Genomic DNA, 16,761 nt, shown 5'->3' with positions numbered 1-16,761 from the left:
TACTACTGAGGCCGCCTATGTAGCCTCAGTAGTAAAAGATAGAATGTAAAAAAAATTAAAAAAATCGGTGTTATTCTCACCCTCCGATGTCCCGCGCATCCGTTCCCAGTAATCCTTTGCGAAAAGCATTAGCACAGCATTGCAGAATCCCATAGGAATGAATGGGATGCTTATTTTTCGCGTTTTCGCGGCAAAATCGCGCGGTTAAAACCGCCGCAGAAACACGAAAAAAATGCAACGTGTGAACTCAGCCTAAAGGAAACGTTCAGAAGACTTTGTACCCTCTATCGCCTCTATATTTTCCCTACGAAGATCCCGTTCACTAAAAAGTTTATTTTTTACTAGTTGTCTCCCTCATCGAACTGTGAAACACCTGGTCCTGGCAAACCAGCAATATCGGTTACATGTGGTCTGCAAGGGGGTAATGCCCTCACAGCACAAGTACACCCCCAGCCAGGACCATCACTTTCATGTAGTGTGCCGGGGTGCTAGAGACAAGTGCTTGCCCACAGCTACCACCCCTCACCGCATTACATGGTGCATGCATTACATTACTGATGCAATGGTAGCAATTTGGGAAGAATGTGTGGGGTGCTATTAACATGCAGATATGGGGTTAATCTGAAGGTTAATAGCATTCTAATGTTGCCCGGCACCAGCACTGAGAGCCCCGCTACCAGGATTTGAACTTTATACCAGGCAGCTTCAGAATGCTAGTAACCTGCAGACTTATCCCTATATCTGCAGGTTAATAGCGTTTTTTTAAATTACAGGATCCTTTTAAAACACCATTGACATGGAGTGGTGCTGTACATGTGAAAAGGCTTTTAAAAAAAATACATATTGTAGCAATGCCAGGTAGGACTGAGTTAAATCCCAGCATTCCAGGTCTTAAATAGATGCACCTGACTTGCTTTAACTGAGAAGCGGGGCATGTGTTCGCTAGGTGTGCCAGTCTGCAGAGTCAAGTGTGCTGCTGGTGGGTGTCCAGCCAAAATATAAATTATAGCTGGGAGAGAGAAATTTCCGAGTCTCTCTCTGAAAGAAGTCTGCGTTAGGCAGCTAGGAAATCTGAGTAATCCGTGTCTTGGAGCTGCAGAGAAATGTATGGAAGCTGCAGCCTGTTCAGTGTGAACTGTGACTGGAGTTGAATACTTCTGTTTGGTGCTGGAGGCTGCTGGAGTTCTGGCTGAAGAGGATACCGAGGCTGATGGGATTGTGCCTCTCTTTGCTCTGAAAGAAAGAACAGTAACCTGTTCGGTTGAGCTCACACTGACAAATATGTGCCTGCCAAGTTAGTATGGTAGCTCAATGGTTAGCTGTTAGCAGCGGATTAATCAGCGTAACATCCAGAGTCAGCAACACAGAATGTAGATTTATTCATATCCAGGTTGAACAGCTTACAGCATGAAATGTGATCAGTCTGGTATCTGCTGTGGCTTGCAGCATGGGAGCATTACAACAACAAGAAGGGAAGAGAAGGAGGGGGCATCCTGTCTGGTTTTTTTTTGTCAATGAACTTTGTTAACAATCTCACAATATGCACAATATATAAAACAGTACAGTAGTAGTTGTTGCAATACATACAGATCAATATGCATTATTCCAACACCCCCACTCAACAACTACTTATCCTCTTAGTCCCAGTGTGGTTCTCAATTCTTGGAACCTGGCTCATGGCAATGGCTTTGTCATATTGTCAGCTGCCATCTTATCAGTTTCACAATAGACAAACTGAATTATGCCACGATCTGTCAAATCACATAAATGATGATGTCTGACATCAATGTGCTTGGTTCTAGCACTGGTCTTTTCACTGCATGCAAGTTTAATGCATCCTTAGTTGTCCTCATAAATCACCGTCGACTGAGTTGACGGTGTGCCAAAATCATCCATCAATTGTCTTACATTCATCTTTTGTACAGCAGCTACAGTTAACAAAGCTCTAAATGTGGTCTGTTTAGCGACTGGAGCAAACGTAGCATCGTAATCTTTGCCATACTTTTGAGAATATCCTTTTGCCACCAACCTTGCTTTAAATCTGTGGACTTTACCTTCAGAGTCATATTTGGTTTTGAAGACCCACTTGCACTTGATTGCCTTTTTGCCCTGTGGCAGCTTGGTGAGTTTCCAAGTTTGAAGTTGATGAAGCGATTTGATTTCCTCATTAGCAGCATTGATCCACTTTGTTCTTTCATGGACAGGTAGTTCTTGCATTTCATCCCATGACTGAGACTCTGATTCAGGTAGTGTCTTGACTATATAGGATAGATGTTTAGCTGGTACGCCTCTGTTTAATCTTGAAGATCTCCTGATTTCAGATTCACCTGATTTTTCTGTTGTTCCTTCAGTGGTTGAAGAATCCAGCCAGACCTCTACATCCTCCTTGTTATTGTCTTGTAATTGTGACTTCAGCTGGACTACTGGCGTGATGTCACAAAACTTGGGGGACACAAAGTACTCATCAATCACTACATCTCTACTTATTGTGACCTTGTTTGTTTCTGGGTGCAGAATCCTATAACCTTTCTGGGTTTCACTGTAGCCTACCAGGATCCCTTTCTTAGCGTGAGATTCCCACTTAGTTCGCCTTTCTTTGGGAACATGTACAAGCGCTTTACTTCCGAATATTCTTATATGATGTAGTTTTGGCTTTCTGCTGTTTCATTGCTCAAACGGAGTTTTCTCTGTAGCTTTACCTGGTAGTCTGTTCTGAAGATAGCAAGCTGTCATGATTGCTTCACCCCAATATGCTGTGGGCAGATTTGCATCAAACAACATACTTCTTCAACTTTCACAGAGTGTTCGGTTCCTTCTTTCCGCGACACCATTTTGCTCAGGATTGTACGGTACAGTGGTCTGAAATAGGATTCCATTTTTCTTTAAAATGCTCTGTGTCTCATTACTTGTGTGAGGTACTCCTGGGGTGGACCCGCTAGACCGTGGCAACGAACCTGCCGGGGGCGAGCTGACCAGGTGGACCACCCCCTATACAGGGAGTGTTTGGGGCAAGCCCGCGGGTAACTATTACCACGGCAGCTGGTACCCAGGGGATGTATCGACAGACAGATAGGTAGATCCGAGTTGGGGACACAGGACTGACGGGTCCGGCTTGGAGACACAAGACAGACGGGCACGGCTTGGAGACACAGGACAGACGGGCACGGCTTGGAGACACAGGACAGACGGGCACGGCTTGGAGACACCGGACAGGCGGGAACAGGGCTGGACGGGACACGACCACGGACCTCCCGAGCCTAGGAGAGAGGATAATGGAAGAGGCGAATGAGCAACGGACGGACAGGATGCAGGGGCGTACATAGAGAGCGGACAGAATCACTAAGGAAGCGCAGTGATAATCAGGCACCGCCAGCAGGAAGAGGCGGCCTGATATAGGGGAAGTAGGAGGCCTTCTGGGTCGTGACCTCCTAGTGGAGGAGAGGGAGGCACGCGTCCTCAGGAGGAGGAGGAGGCGCACGTGTGCCCGGGCATAGTGTGTGCGCGCGCCCGCCAAGGAGGAGGGGCGGGAGCGCGCACCCGGCGCGGTCCAGAAGACCGGACGGAGGCGAACGCCGGACGGAGGAGAGGAGCCGGGAGAGACCGCTGAGAAGCCCGCGGCTGCCGGCGCCGAGGCAAGGAGGCCACCGGCGAGCGGGTAAGCTGCGGCCGGGGGGAGGCAAAGGGAGGAGTGCGCGGCAGCCGCCACGTGACAGTACCCCCCTCCTTACGCGCCCCCCTCCGCAGTCCGGACAAAAATTTAGCCAAGATTCAAGGAGCCTGGATGTTCTCCTGGGGCTCCCAGGACCTCTCCTTGGGGCCAAAGCCCTTCCAATCAACCAAAAAAAAAGTTCTCCCCTTTTGCCTTCTCATGGCCAAAATATCTTTAACCTCAAATACATCGTCTGCGGAGACAGGCGGAGGCGAGTGAGGGGCCTTAGAAAGGAAACGATTGAAGATGACTGATGAAAAGCATTAGGGATGCGGAGAGAGGCGGGAAGCCGTAGTTTGTAGGAGACATCATTAATTCGGGACAAGACCTCAAAAGGTCCAATATAGCGGGGACCCAGTTTATGGGAAGGGATTTTGGGGCGAATAAACTTGGAGGCTAGCCAAACTTTATCACCTGGGTGATATGGCGGGGCATCCAGGCGCCTTTTGTCTGCGTGTTTCTTAACCCTGTTACGTACCAACTCGAGAGTGGCCTTGGTCTCCTGCCAGATCCTGGAGAATTCACCGGTCAGAAGATCAGCCGCCGGTACACCCGAGGTAGGAGGAACCGGTAGAGGTACACCAGGATGTTGCCCGTAGACGACAAAGAAAGGGGACTTGCCAGAAGACTCACTGACGTGGTTATTATAGGCGAACTCAGCCCACGGGAGTAGTTCAGCCCAGTCATTCTGGTGGACATTAGAAAAATGCTGGAGGTAGTTCACCAAACTCTGATTCGTCCGTTGTGCCTGACCGTTGGACTGTGGGTGGTAAGATGAGGAGAAGTCGAGAGTGACATCCATAGATCTGCATAGGGCTCTCCAGAAGCGAGAGGTGAATTGGACTCCTCTGTCTGAAACAATATGTTGGGGCAGTACATGAAGACGGAAGATGTGCTGAACGAAAATCTTCGCCAAGGCTGGGGCCAATGGCAAGCCGGAACGAGGGATGAAGTGTGCCATCTTAGAAAACCTATCTACCACCACTAGGACGACAGTACAGTTGGCAGACTGGGGCAGATCCGTAATAAAGTCCATCGCAATGTGTTGCCAAGGAGACGAGGGTACTGGAAGCAGGTGTAGAAGACCAGAAGGCAGCTGCCTAGGCACCTTGATCTTGGCACAGGAGAGACAGGAGGCGACGAAATCCCGGACATCCTGGGGAAGAGTCGGCCACCAGTAGTAGCGGGACACCAGGAGAAGTGTCTTTTTAAGCCCGAGATGGCCAGCCAGCTTGGAAGCATGTCCCCAGTGTAGGATTCGTCTTCGGTCCTTCTCCGGCACAAAAGTCTTGCCAGGTGGGGGTGAGAGAAGAGAAAGCGGTGACACTGTGATGAGCCGGGATGGATCCAAGATATGCGTGGGTTCCTCTTCGACATCTGCGGAAAGAGAGGACCTGGACAAGCCGTCAGCTTTGAGGTTCTTGTTACCTGGACGAAAATGCAGATCAAAATCGAATCGACCGAAGAACAGAGACCACCTGGCCTGCCGTGGGTTGAGTCTCTGTGCAGACCGAAGGTAAGCTAGATTTTTATGGTCTGTGAAGATTGTGAAGGGATGTGCGGCGCCCTCCAATAAGTATCTCCACTCCTCTAGAGCTAACTTGATGGCAAGCAGTTCTCGGTCTCCGATGGAATAATTCCGCTCTGGGGTGGAGAAGGATTTGGAAAAGAAACCGCACGTAACGAGCCTACCAGAGGAAGACTTTTGAGACAAAACCGCTCCAGCTCCAGTTGCTGATGCATCCACTTCGAGGACGAACGGTTTGTTGACCTCAGGACGATGGAGTACGGGAGCAGTGGCAAATGCTCGTTTCAGAGATAGGAAGGCTTCCTCTGCTTCAGGAGTCCAGACGTGTGGGTTGGCTCCTTTACGGATCAAAGACGAGATAGAGCCAGCCAATGAGGAAAAATGAGGGATGAACTGCCGATAGTAATTTGCGAAGCCGAGAAATCGCTGAATGGCTTTCACCCCTTGGGGACGTGGCCAGTTAAGCACGGCAGACACCTTCTCCAGATCCATACGCAGGCCAGAGTCGGAGATGATATAGCCTAGAAATGGAAGGGAAGACTGTTCAAAGGCGCACTTCTCCAATTTGGCGTACAGGCAATTCTCCCTCAATCGGAACAGTACTCGGCGGACATCTCTTCTGTGGGTGGACAGATCGGGAGAGAAGACCAGGATATCATCAAGATACAAGACCACACAGGAGTACAGAAGGTCTCGGAAAATGTCGTTCACAAATTCCTGAAAGACTGCGGGAGCGTTGCACAACCCGAAGGGCATGACGAGATACTCGTAGTGTCCATCCCTGGTGTTGAAGGCGGTCTTCCATTCATCTCCGGAGCGAATACAGATGAGATTGTAGGCTCCACGGAGATCCAATTTAGAAAAGATTCGCGCCCCTCGTAGCCAGTCGAACAACTCGGGGATGAGAGGTAGAGGATATCTGTTCTTGATGGTAATCTGGTTAAGACCTCGATAGTCAATACAGGGGCGGAGAGACCCGTCCTTCTTCTTGACAAAAAAGAAGCCAGCTCCAGCGGGAGATGACTTCCGGATGAAGCCTCTGGCCAAATTCTCCTGTACATATTCAGTCATGGCCTGGGACTCGAGTGGACTCAACGGATAGATTCGCCCCCGGGGCGGAGTCGAGCCGGGAACAAGCTCGATAGGGCAATCATATTGCCGGTGCGGTGGAAGAGTCTCTGCCTCCTTCTTATCAAAGACATCCGCAAAGGCCCAGTAGGCCGAGGGCAAATCCGCAGGGCCCGAGACAGGAGACGAGCATTTGAGGGGTTGTACTGGACGAAGACATCTAGTCTGGCAGAAGCGGCCCCAGCGAAGAATGTCTCCGGACCGCCAATCCAGGACAGGTTCATGCATCCTCAACCACGGAAGACCCAGGAGCAAGGTGTGGGATAGAGACGGCAGCACAAAGAAGGCTATTTTCTCACGGTGCAGGACCCCGATCTGTAATTCCAGCTCTTCAGTGACCAGTGTAACGGTCTCGCGCAAGGGAATGCCGTCGACTGAGGCTAACTGCCGGGGAACCTCCAAGGACCTGACAGGTATCCCCAATCTCCTCACCACCTCGAGTTGGATAAAATTACCAGTAGCCCCTGAGTCAATATAGGCTATCTCCGAAAAACGTTTGGAACCCTGGATAAACAAAACAGGAAGGGTCAAGGGTAGAGAGGTATCAAAGGCACCTAGGGAGGCCTCTCTTACCTGTCCTAGGCGGAGGAGTTTCCCGGCCTCACGGGGCAGGAACGCAGGAGATGGGAGGCGCTGCTACAACAGAAAAAAAGACCATGAGTGAGTCTCTCCTGGCGGCGTAGCTCCGTGGGCCTGAGTCGGTCTACTTGCATGGGTTCAGGGGCTGACGCCGAGGTGGAAGGCTGCGAGCGGGGAGGACTGCGTGTCGGAGGAGAAAAACGAGTGGGCATTCTCTCCCTGGCGACCTCACGGGAACGCTCCCGGAAACGCAGATCAATTCGCGTTGCCAGCGAGATGAGATCCTCCAAAGACGAAGGTGTATCCCTGCCTGCCAACTCGTCTTTGATTCGGGCCGACAAGCCACGCCAAAAAGCCCCCACCAGAGCCTCATTGTTCCATCCAAGCTCAGAGGACAACATACGGAACTGGATGGCGTACTGTCCCACAGAGAGAGTACCCTGGCGAAGGCAAAATAAGGACTCGGTGGCGGAGACCAGACGGCCGGGCTCATCAAAGACCTTACGAAATGTCTCCAAGAAGGTCACGAGCTGGAAGACTATCGGGTCATCACGCTCCCACAAGGGATTTACCCAAGCCAGTGCCTCACCCTCTAAGTGGGATATCATAAAGGCCACCTTGGCCCGGTCGGAAGGATACTGTAGGGGTGCCAACTCGAAATGCAATTGGCACTGGTTAATGAACCCCCGACAGAGTTTGGGATCTCCGCTATAGCGTGGGGGTTTGGCCAACTGGGGGGAGGAATGAGGAACAGCCACAGGCGCAGGGACAGCGGCCGCCGTCTGTAGAGCTAGTAAGCGGTTATCTACTGAGGCTATATAGTTCAAAATATGGGCCTGGGTGTCGCGCTGCTGGGCAAGTTCCTGCTGTAAGCCGGAGATTTGGGAGGCAATCCCCGGATCGGAGGTTTGCAAAGACGAAAGTCGGGACTCCATTGATTTGAGGAACGACATGATCCTCGCCTGATTCTCACGAAGGAACAAAAGTTCCTTTTGGGTCGGGGTCGGGGTACCAGCGGGATCCATGGCCTGATTATTCTGTGAGGTACTCCTGGGGTGGACCCGCTAGACCGTGGCAATGAACCTCCCGGGGGCGAGCTGACCAGGTGGACCACCCCCTATACAGGGAGTGTTTGGGGCAAGCCCGCAGGTAACTATTACCACGGCAGCTGGTACCCAGGGGATGTATCGACAGACAGACAGGTAGATCCGAGTTGGGGACACAGGACTGACGGGTCCGGCTTGGAGACACAGGACAGACGGGCACGGCTTGGAGACACAGGACAGACGGGCACGGCTTAGAGACACAGGACAGACGGGCACGGCTTGGAGACACCGGACAGGCGGGAACAGGGCTGGACGGGACACGACCACGGACCTCCCGAGCCTAGGAGAGAGGATAATGGAAGAGGCGAATGAGCAACGGACGGACAGGACGCAGGGGCGTACATAGAGAGCGGACAGAATCACTAAGGAAGCGCAGTGATAATCAGGCACCGCCAGCAGGAAGAGGCGGCCTGATATAGGGGAAGTAGGAGGCCTTCCGGGTCGTGACCTCCTAGTGGAGGAGAGGGAGGCGCACATCCTCAGGAGGAGGAGGAGGCGCACGTGTGCCCGGGCATAGTGTGTGCGCGTGTGTGGGGGCGGCGCGGCACCAGCCAGCAATTCAATTCCTCTGCTCTGCTCTGTGAGGACTCCGCGGAGGGCGGAGGCACAGTACAGGCGGCTGCGCTTTCTACCTTGCTGCTGCCTGCTGGACTGTGGACAGACTCCTACTTGGAGCCCCGGCTGCTGTCCGCTCCTGAGCCGGTGCTGGGCGGTGGGCGCACTCAGAGACCCGTCCGCTCCTGGAGGAGGTGTTGGCCGCTCAGGGCGGGTTGGTCGTTGGTCGGAGCTGCCCGAAGAACACGTGGAGGCGGCGCTGAGAGGCTGAGGTGACGCAGGAGCAGATCCTCGTGGGGACACAGGAGCCGGTGAGTGAGGGGGACGGCGGGAAGCGCTGCCCCTGATATCTGTGAGGGGAGGGAGGGAGACACTGGCCTGCAGATAAACATTCAGAGTGAGGATCATGATGTGACAGGCAATTCTCAATTCTGACAGGTATAGCCATGGAAAGAATGAGAGGGGAATTATTTACATCAGGATATTGGAGAGGAGACCCATGGGTGTTTTGTGTTCCATTTGGAAACGCAAGTGGGCTGCTTGTATGTGGAGACAGTGTACAGAAAGCATTATTGCATGTGGAGGATTACTGCAGGGTCGGGGGGGGCCCGGGGGGGCATTCATTTGTGTAGAGAAGAGTGCTGAAGTAGTCATACTCAATGGGGGGGAGGTATGAGGTCCATGAAAGGGATATACTGGGTGGGAACATGAAGAGGATTCGCTATGAGCATTATTTCTCTGTGGGTGCGCAAATTCAGTTAGTTAGGGGACAACACCCTTGAAGAAGCTGGACGAAACGCGAGTGAAGGAACACAGAGCCAAACACTGTGCTGCACACTGTACAGGCTTAGGGCTAGTCTAAGGTACATTCTGTCTAATTGTAGTGCTGCCACACACACCGCCTGGAGATTGGCGTCTTCTATAACTCCAGCTGCCTGTAATGTAGTCAGTGCTGGATACAAACGCCTCCATCAAGAGCAGATATCAGCGTCCTAACGCCTAAAAAAATGCCACAACTTTTAAACTGCTCTCTGGCCTCCACCAGTCACGTACGCGGCGGCGGGCCGGCCGGCACAGCTGTCATATTCGCCAGTCATGTAAGCCATCATATATGTCAATGTCAGTCATGTACGCCAGTCATGTAATATATGCCAGTCATGTAATGTATGCCAGTCATGTAAATGTGCGCCAGTCATATAATGTACGCCAGTCATGTAATGTACGCCAGTCATGTAATATACGCCAGTCATGTAATGTATGCCAGTCATGTAATGTACGCCAGTCATGTAATGTGCGCCAGTCATGTAATGTAATCCAGTCATGTAATGTGCGCCAGTCATGTAATGTAATCCAGTCATGTACGCCAGTCATGCAATGTACCGTGAAGCACAAATCACACTGATATATGGCTCCGGGCAGACGCTCGATCAAATAGATTGGCGGAATGTGAGATGATATAAATCAGTCCAACTCATTACTGGCCCAGAAACCTCCGCTGCACCACACCGGACTTAACCCTTCCCTGGCTAGGGGTACCCGTTATTGGACCTGGGGACACTTGCCACCTGCCACCTTCTGGCTGTGCTTGCGTCACGACCAATGCAGTCAGACATGACGTCTGATGGGAGATTAGGACTGTAGAAAAAATACCCGACGTACAAACAATATAATCAGCTGGTGCATTCTCTGCTGGAGTACGTCCATAGCAGATCGTCGCCCATTTCCCCCAGTTGTAAGCCGCCATTATGAACGCTCATGAATAAGAACACTGTTGGCTTGTCATGGACTGAATGGTGTGTGCCGCTTCACCCGGGACCGCGGTACATTCTTGCAGACTATGGATGATGGGGCAGTTGCGTTTTGTGTTCCAGTAGGCCAGTGATTGCCAACCATGATGCTGTGGCTTCTATTCTAGGAAGGCTGAGTTAGTAGTAGTGGCATTTTGTCATGGGTCCTGCACTGTTGCTGTAGATTCCCAAAATGTGACTTCCTTCACTCAAGTGCAAAACAAAATAAACATGGATGTGGTCTATCGCACGCCCTTCACCAGAGGAAAAAGACCCCAATCCCTCCTTGTCAGAAGGCTATGCCCCCATACCCGTCCAGCTCCAGGATTATGTACGCCAGTCATGTACGCCAGTCATGTAATGTATGCCAGTCATGCAATGTAAAGTAAGCCAGTCATGTGATATACGCCAGTCATGTACACCAGTCATGTAATGTAAGCCAGTCATGTAATGTAAGCCAGTCATGTAATGTACGCCAGTCATGTACACCAGTCATGTAATGTAAGCCAGTCATGTAATGTAAGCCAGTCATGTAATGTACGCCAGTCATGTACACCAGTCATGTAATGTAAGCCAGTCATGTAATGTACGCCAGTCATGTACACCAGTCATGTAATGTAAGCCAGTCATGTAATGTACGCCAGTCATGTACACCAGTCATGTAATGTAAGCCAGTCATGTAATGTAAGCCAGTCATGTAATGTACGCCAGTCATGTACACCAGTCATGTAATGTAAGCCAGTCATGTAATGTAAGCCAGTCAAGTAATGTAAAGTAAGCCAGTCATGTAATGTACGCCAGTCATGTAATGTAAAGTAAGCCAGTCGTGTGATATACGCCAGTCATGTAAGCCAGTCATGTAATGTAAGCCAGTCATGTAATGTAAAGTAAGCCAGTCATGTGATATACGCCAGTCATGTAAGCCAGTCATGCAATGTACGCCAGTCATGTAATGTAAAGTAAGCCAGTCATGTGATATACGCCAGTCATGTAAGCCAGTCATGTAATGTAAGCCAGTCATGTACGCCAGTCATGTACGCCAGTCATGTACGCCAGTCATGCAATGTACGCCAGTCATGTAATGTACGACAGTCATGTAAGACAATCATGTATGCCAGAAGTACGCCAGTCATGTAGGCCCATCATGAAAGACAGTCATGAAAGACAGATATGTATGCCAGTCATTTACGCCAGTCATGTATGCAAATCATTTATGTCAGTCTTGTAAGCCAGTCATGTATGCCAGTTATGTTACCCAGTCATGTATGCAAGTCATGGAGGGCAGTCATTTACACCAGTCATGTAACACAGTCATGTAAGACAGTCATGTACGCCAATCTTTTATGCCAGTCATGTAAGCCAGTCATGGGGGCACCAGTGAGCCTTATCAAAAAGCTATGTACACCTGTATACACCTCTGGAAGCCACCTATCGAAGCTATATACAAGTATACACCCCTGGGAACACCTATATACCCCTATATACTCACCTGGGAGCCACCTATAGAAGCTATATACACACCAGGCAGTAGTCTACAAAAGCTATATACCCGTATACACACTTGGGAGTCAGCTATAGAAGCTATATACCCCTATAAACAACCGGGGATGTGAGATCCACCTATAGAAAGGATATGCACATGGCAAAGTGTGATTCATCTCACTATATAACACTCATGGTATTATACAGAAGATGTGGTATATACCAGTGTAAGCACACCTCTACCTATATACTCCTCACATCATGTTCTATTTCTGTATATAAACCCTGTTATATTCCATTATATAATATATACTTACCTGTAATGTGCTCATCTGAAGAAAATATATTATTCTCTATACATAGGGAGCAGTATTATAGTAGTTATATTCCTGTACATAGGAACAATATTATAGTAGTTATATTCTTGTACATAGGAACAATATTATAGTAGTTATATTCTTGTACATAGGGGCAGTATTATAGTAGTTATATTCTTGTACATAGGGGGCAGTATTATAGTAGTTATATTCTTGTACATAGGGAGCAGTATTATAGTAGTTATATTCTTGTACATAGGGGCAGTATTATAGTAGTTATATTCTTGTACATAGGGGGCAGTATTATAGTAGTTATATTCTTGTACATAGGGAGCAGTATTATAGTAGTTATATTCTTGTACATAGGGGCAGTATTATAGTAGTTATATTCTTGTACATAGGAGCAGTATTATAGTAGTTATATTATTGTACATAGGAGCAGTATTATAGTAGTTATATTCTTGTACATAGGGGCAGTATTATAGTAGTTATATTCTTGTACATAGGGGGCAGTATTATAGTAGTTATATTCTTGTACATAGGGAGCAGTATTATAGTAGTTATATTCCTGTACATAGGGGCAGTACTATAGTAGTTATATTCTTGTACATAGGAGCAGTATTATAGTAGTTATATTCTTGTATATAGGGAGCAGTATTATAGTAGTTATATTCCTGTACATAGGGGCAGTACTATAGTAGTTATATTCTTGTACATAGGAGCAGTATTATAGTAGTTATATTCTTGTACATAGGAGCAGTATTATAGTAGTTATATTCTTGTATATAGGGAGCAGTATTATAGTAGTTATATTCCTGTACATAGGGGCAGTACTATAGTAGTTATATTCTTGTACATAGGAGCAGTATTATAGTAGTTATATTCTTGTACATAGGAGCAGTATTATAGTAGTTATATTCTTGTACATAGGGGCAGTATTAAATTCAGATGTCATTAATATCATGTTGAACTAAACAAAAGTTAGTTCTGCAAATCTAGTGACAGACCTTAATCTCTGTGACCAGGTGTGCTCTCCTAGTGCTCTAATTACACCGCCGCACACTCACAATGCTGGGGAGAAGCAGAGGTGCACAGCACAACCCCAATATGTGAGTGACCATTTGGCCCTATACATACTCCTCATTGCGCCCCTTCTCTTTGTGTTTTTTTTACATGCTGGCCATTACAGAACATTGAAACACAGCCGGCCCTGCGGCAACGTTGATGCACATCCTGTCAAATTAGTTTGCCCTATGCGTGAATTTTCAAGAATCTTTGCGTGAATTGTAAGTGAAGGCATCATAATGAAGAGAGTAAAAGAGAGCGGTGCGGCATTCCGTAAAAAGAAAAAAGCCAAAGAAGAGGAGGCAGCAAAGAATAAAGGCGCGCTTTTAAAGTTCATCCAAAAGACATCTACGCCTACAGCCGAAGTGGTGGAAGCAAAAGACAACATTCATGCTGAGACTGAAGATGAAGTTGATATTGCTAACGTTGATACTGCCGAAGGCGCCATTGAGCATGTCGATGATGCGGAAGATGGTGCGCGTGAAGTTGAAGCATTGGAAGGGCAACCACTAGTCGGTCTGAAAACGGACATACCAACTGATTTTACTGATGTTGGTATGTGGCCTGTTAAGATTGACCATGAAATTCGTGCTATGATTGTCCGGCAGGGATATGCTGCTGTGCAGCACCTCGAATGTGAATTCAAGGAAGTAACGCGACCAGGAACTAAAGCAAAAGGTGACACGAGGAAACTTACAAAGACATGGTTTTTTCGTGATTTGCGGAACGGAGAGAAAAGTTTGAGAACATGGATGGTGTATTCTCCTTTGAAAGAGGCCCTGTTCTGCTTTTGCTGCAGACTTTTTTCAACTGGGCTGTCCAGTTTTTCTGCTGCTGAGGGCTTCAGGAACTGGTGGAAATTAAATCCTAAAGTACATGAACACGAAGTTAGCACATCACATGCTCAGGCATTCCTCAACTGGAAGGAGCTAGAGATCCGGCTTGCTGAAGGAAAGACAATTAACAAAGCTATGGAAGGTGTTATTGAGAAGGAGACTAAGAAGTGGCGAGAAATTCTAGCTAGATTACTGGATATCGTCAGATTTCTCTCCAAGCAGAATTTGGCACTACGGGGTCACCGGGAAGACATCCACAAAGATGAAGAAGGCCAGGAAAATAGAGGCAATTTTTTGGAATTGGTTCATTTGTTGGCCAAGTATGACCCTGTGCTCCGCGAACATTTGGTAAAAGTTAAGCTGGGAAAGAAAATCGTTACTTCTTATCTGTCACCAGAAGTTCAAAATGAATTTGTGAGCATTTTGGCAGAGCATGTGAGAAAGAAAATCATCGCACAGATAAAGGAAAGCAAGTATTTTTGCATAATTTTTGACAGCACTCCGGATATATCTCACAAGGACCAGATGAGCGAGGTGTTGCGCTACGTGAAACTGGACGGAAATGAAGTGAAGGTGCAGGAATCATTTCTCCGCTTCATTGAGACAAAGGGTAAAAGCGCAGAGGAAATTTCCAGACTGATATTGGCAGAACTGGAGAACGATGGGCTTCCGATAGATGATTGCCGTGGCCAGGCTTATGACAATGCTGCTGTTATGGCAGGCCATCGATCAGGTGTCCAGAAGCGCATCTCCGAAATCAACCCGAAAGCTCTGTTTGTGCCATGCTCAAACCATTCCCTGAATCTGGCTTGTGTACATGCAGCTTCTGTGTCGATTTACTCTGTGACATGTTTCGGCACACTGGACCGGTTGTTTTCGTTCTTTTCTGCATCTACGCATCGCTGGGATGTTTTGATTCAGGTGACTGGTCTAAGCATCAAACGGCTTGTGGAGACTAGATGGAGCAGTCGAGCAGATGCTGTAAATGTTGTGGCGAACAAATTATCAGAAGTCGTAACGGCCCTAGAACAGCTCACAGAAGAAGGAGAAAATGTGACGACAAGAACAGATGCATCTTTAATGCTCACCTCATTACTGTCATTTCCGTTTCTGTCGTTTCTGAGCCTTTGGAAATCTGTTCTGCCAGAAATCAATGATGCCCAGAAGTATCTTCAAACAAAAGGGCTGGATCTGCACCAAAGTTCTGTCAAGCTCACAGCGTTGAGAGATTACCTCCTTCAGAATAGGGAAGCAATGGTGGACAGTGCAATGCACAAATCCAAGAAGCTCTGCTCTGAAATGGGGATAAGCATGGAGCGTAGAATTCGGAAAAAGAAACGAATGGATGGTGACGGATCGACTGATGCAGTGATGACATTTGATGCTGAGTTGAGACGGGAAATGCTGTCTGTCATAGACATGCTGACTGAAGAAATATACAGCAGATTTCAACAAGTTCATGATCTTGCAAAGAAATACGCTGTCCTTGCACCCTCAAATCTGCTTGATGATAATTACGATTGCCAGCTCAGCGAAGTTGATGACGAGGTGGAAAAAGAGGAATTCTTGGTCGAAAGGAGAAGATTGAAGTATTTTGTGGAAGCTTCAGGAAACGACGGAATCGACGGACCTTTAGAAGTTTTGAGCTTCATACAGAGATATCGCCTTGGAGATTCTGTCCCTAATATTGTTATCTTGCTGCGCATCTTCCTTACCCGAGCTATTAGCGTTGCCAGCTGCGAGCGCTCCTTTTCCAAATTGAAGCTCATAAAGAACTATCTTCGATCTACAATGAGTCAAACAAGGCTTACAGACTTGGCAGTCCTCTCCATAGAGAGGGAGCTTGCTGATGGTCTCAATTTTGATACTGTTATCAAAAACTTTGCCGAAAGGAAAGCACGAAGAGTTTGTTTGTAAATTTTGCATTGAGTTCATACATTGCAGCAGTTCTTTTTGTAGTCGAATTAACTATTTTGAACATGGCCTGAATAATGAATCATAATTGTTAGTGAGTGTTACGTGACTGTTACAAATAAAACAACTTTACCCAAGTTTCGAAAATAATTTGTACTTTGTTTTTTTTCTGTCACATTATTAAAAATTATTATAAAAAAAGCCATTAGGTCTTCATCCAGCATCATCAAGCTAATACATACATATATAGAGAGAACTGCAAGAAGATGAAAGTTTAGAAACTTAGAAATAATAACAGCAGAGATCTTTGAGTGTAGTGTGGGCTCTTCGGATGCTTCCGGATTTTCAACGACCAAAGGGGCGGCAAATTTTTCGACCGCCCCGGGCGCCACAAACAGTTGCTACGCCACTGGGCAAAGGGAGGAGTGCGCGGCAGCCGCCGCGTGACAACTTGTGTATTCAGTCCCATTATCTGCACGTAGAATCTTTGGCATATTTATGTCTTGCTAAATTTTCTCCCAAATTAGGTTATTTACCTTAACTTACGTAGCGCTCACTGGCATCCCAACCAGGCAAAGATTATTGACAATCTTTTATTTCAGCAAGCAATCATTTTGTTTTACATAGCACATGAATAGTCTCAAGATTTTAAAAAAAATGACAGTTATGACATGAAAGATTTCAGCATCAATAATAATTACCGAGTTATTGTAGCATCACCCTTCGCATCGGGGGACCTCGATCAGCGGGAAGGG

At 47.7% G+C, this 16,761-nt stretch overlaps 1 protein-coding gene across 1 annotated transcript; it reads left to right on the top strand.

Annotated features, from left to right (window-relative positions):
* Nucleotides 1-13,495: 13,495 nt before the first annotated feature.
* LOC141097589 (zinc finger MYM-type protein 1-like) lies at nucleotides 13,496-16,133 on the top strand. The gene has a single exon (XM_073584844.1). It carries the CDS (start codon nucleotides 13,496-13,498, stop codon nucleotides 16,007-16,009), a length of 2,514 nt encoding a protein of 837 aa, XP_073440945.1. The 3' UTR covers nucleotides 16,010-16,133.
* The last annotated feature ends 628 nt before the right edge of the window (nucleotides 16,134-16,761 follow it).

This window comes from Dendrobates tinctorius, unplaced genomic scaffold (assembly GCF_039654945.1).
Source record: "Dendrobates tinctorius isolate UK_male_01 unplaced genomic scaffold, ASM3965494v1 ptg000085l, whole genome shotgun sequence".
Classification (NCBI taxonomy): Eukaryota; Metazoa; Chordata; class Amphibia; order Anura; family Dendrobatidae; genus Dendrobates; species Dendrobates tinctorius.
This window is presented reverse-complemented; position numbering and strand designations above follow the sequence as displayed.

What these genes read in the sequence shown, in the direction of transcription:
- LOC141097589 (XM_073584844.1), top strand. Translation starts at nt 13,496, where the DNA reads ATGAAGAGAGTAAAAGAGAGCGGTGCGGCATTCCGTAAAAAGAAAAAA.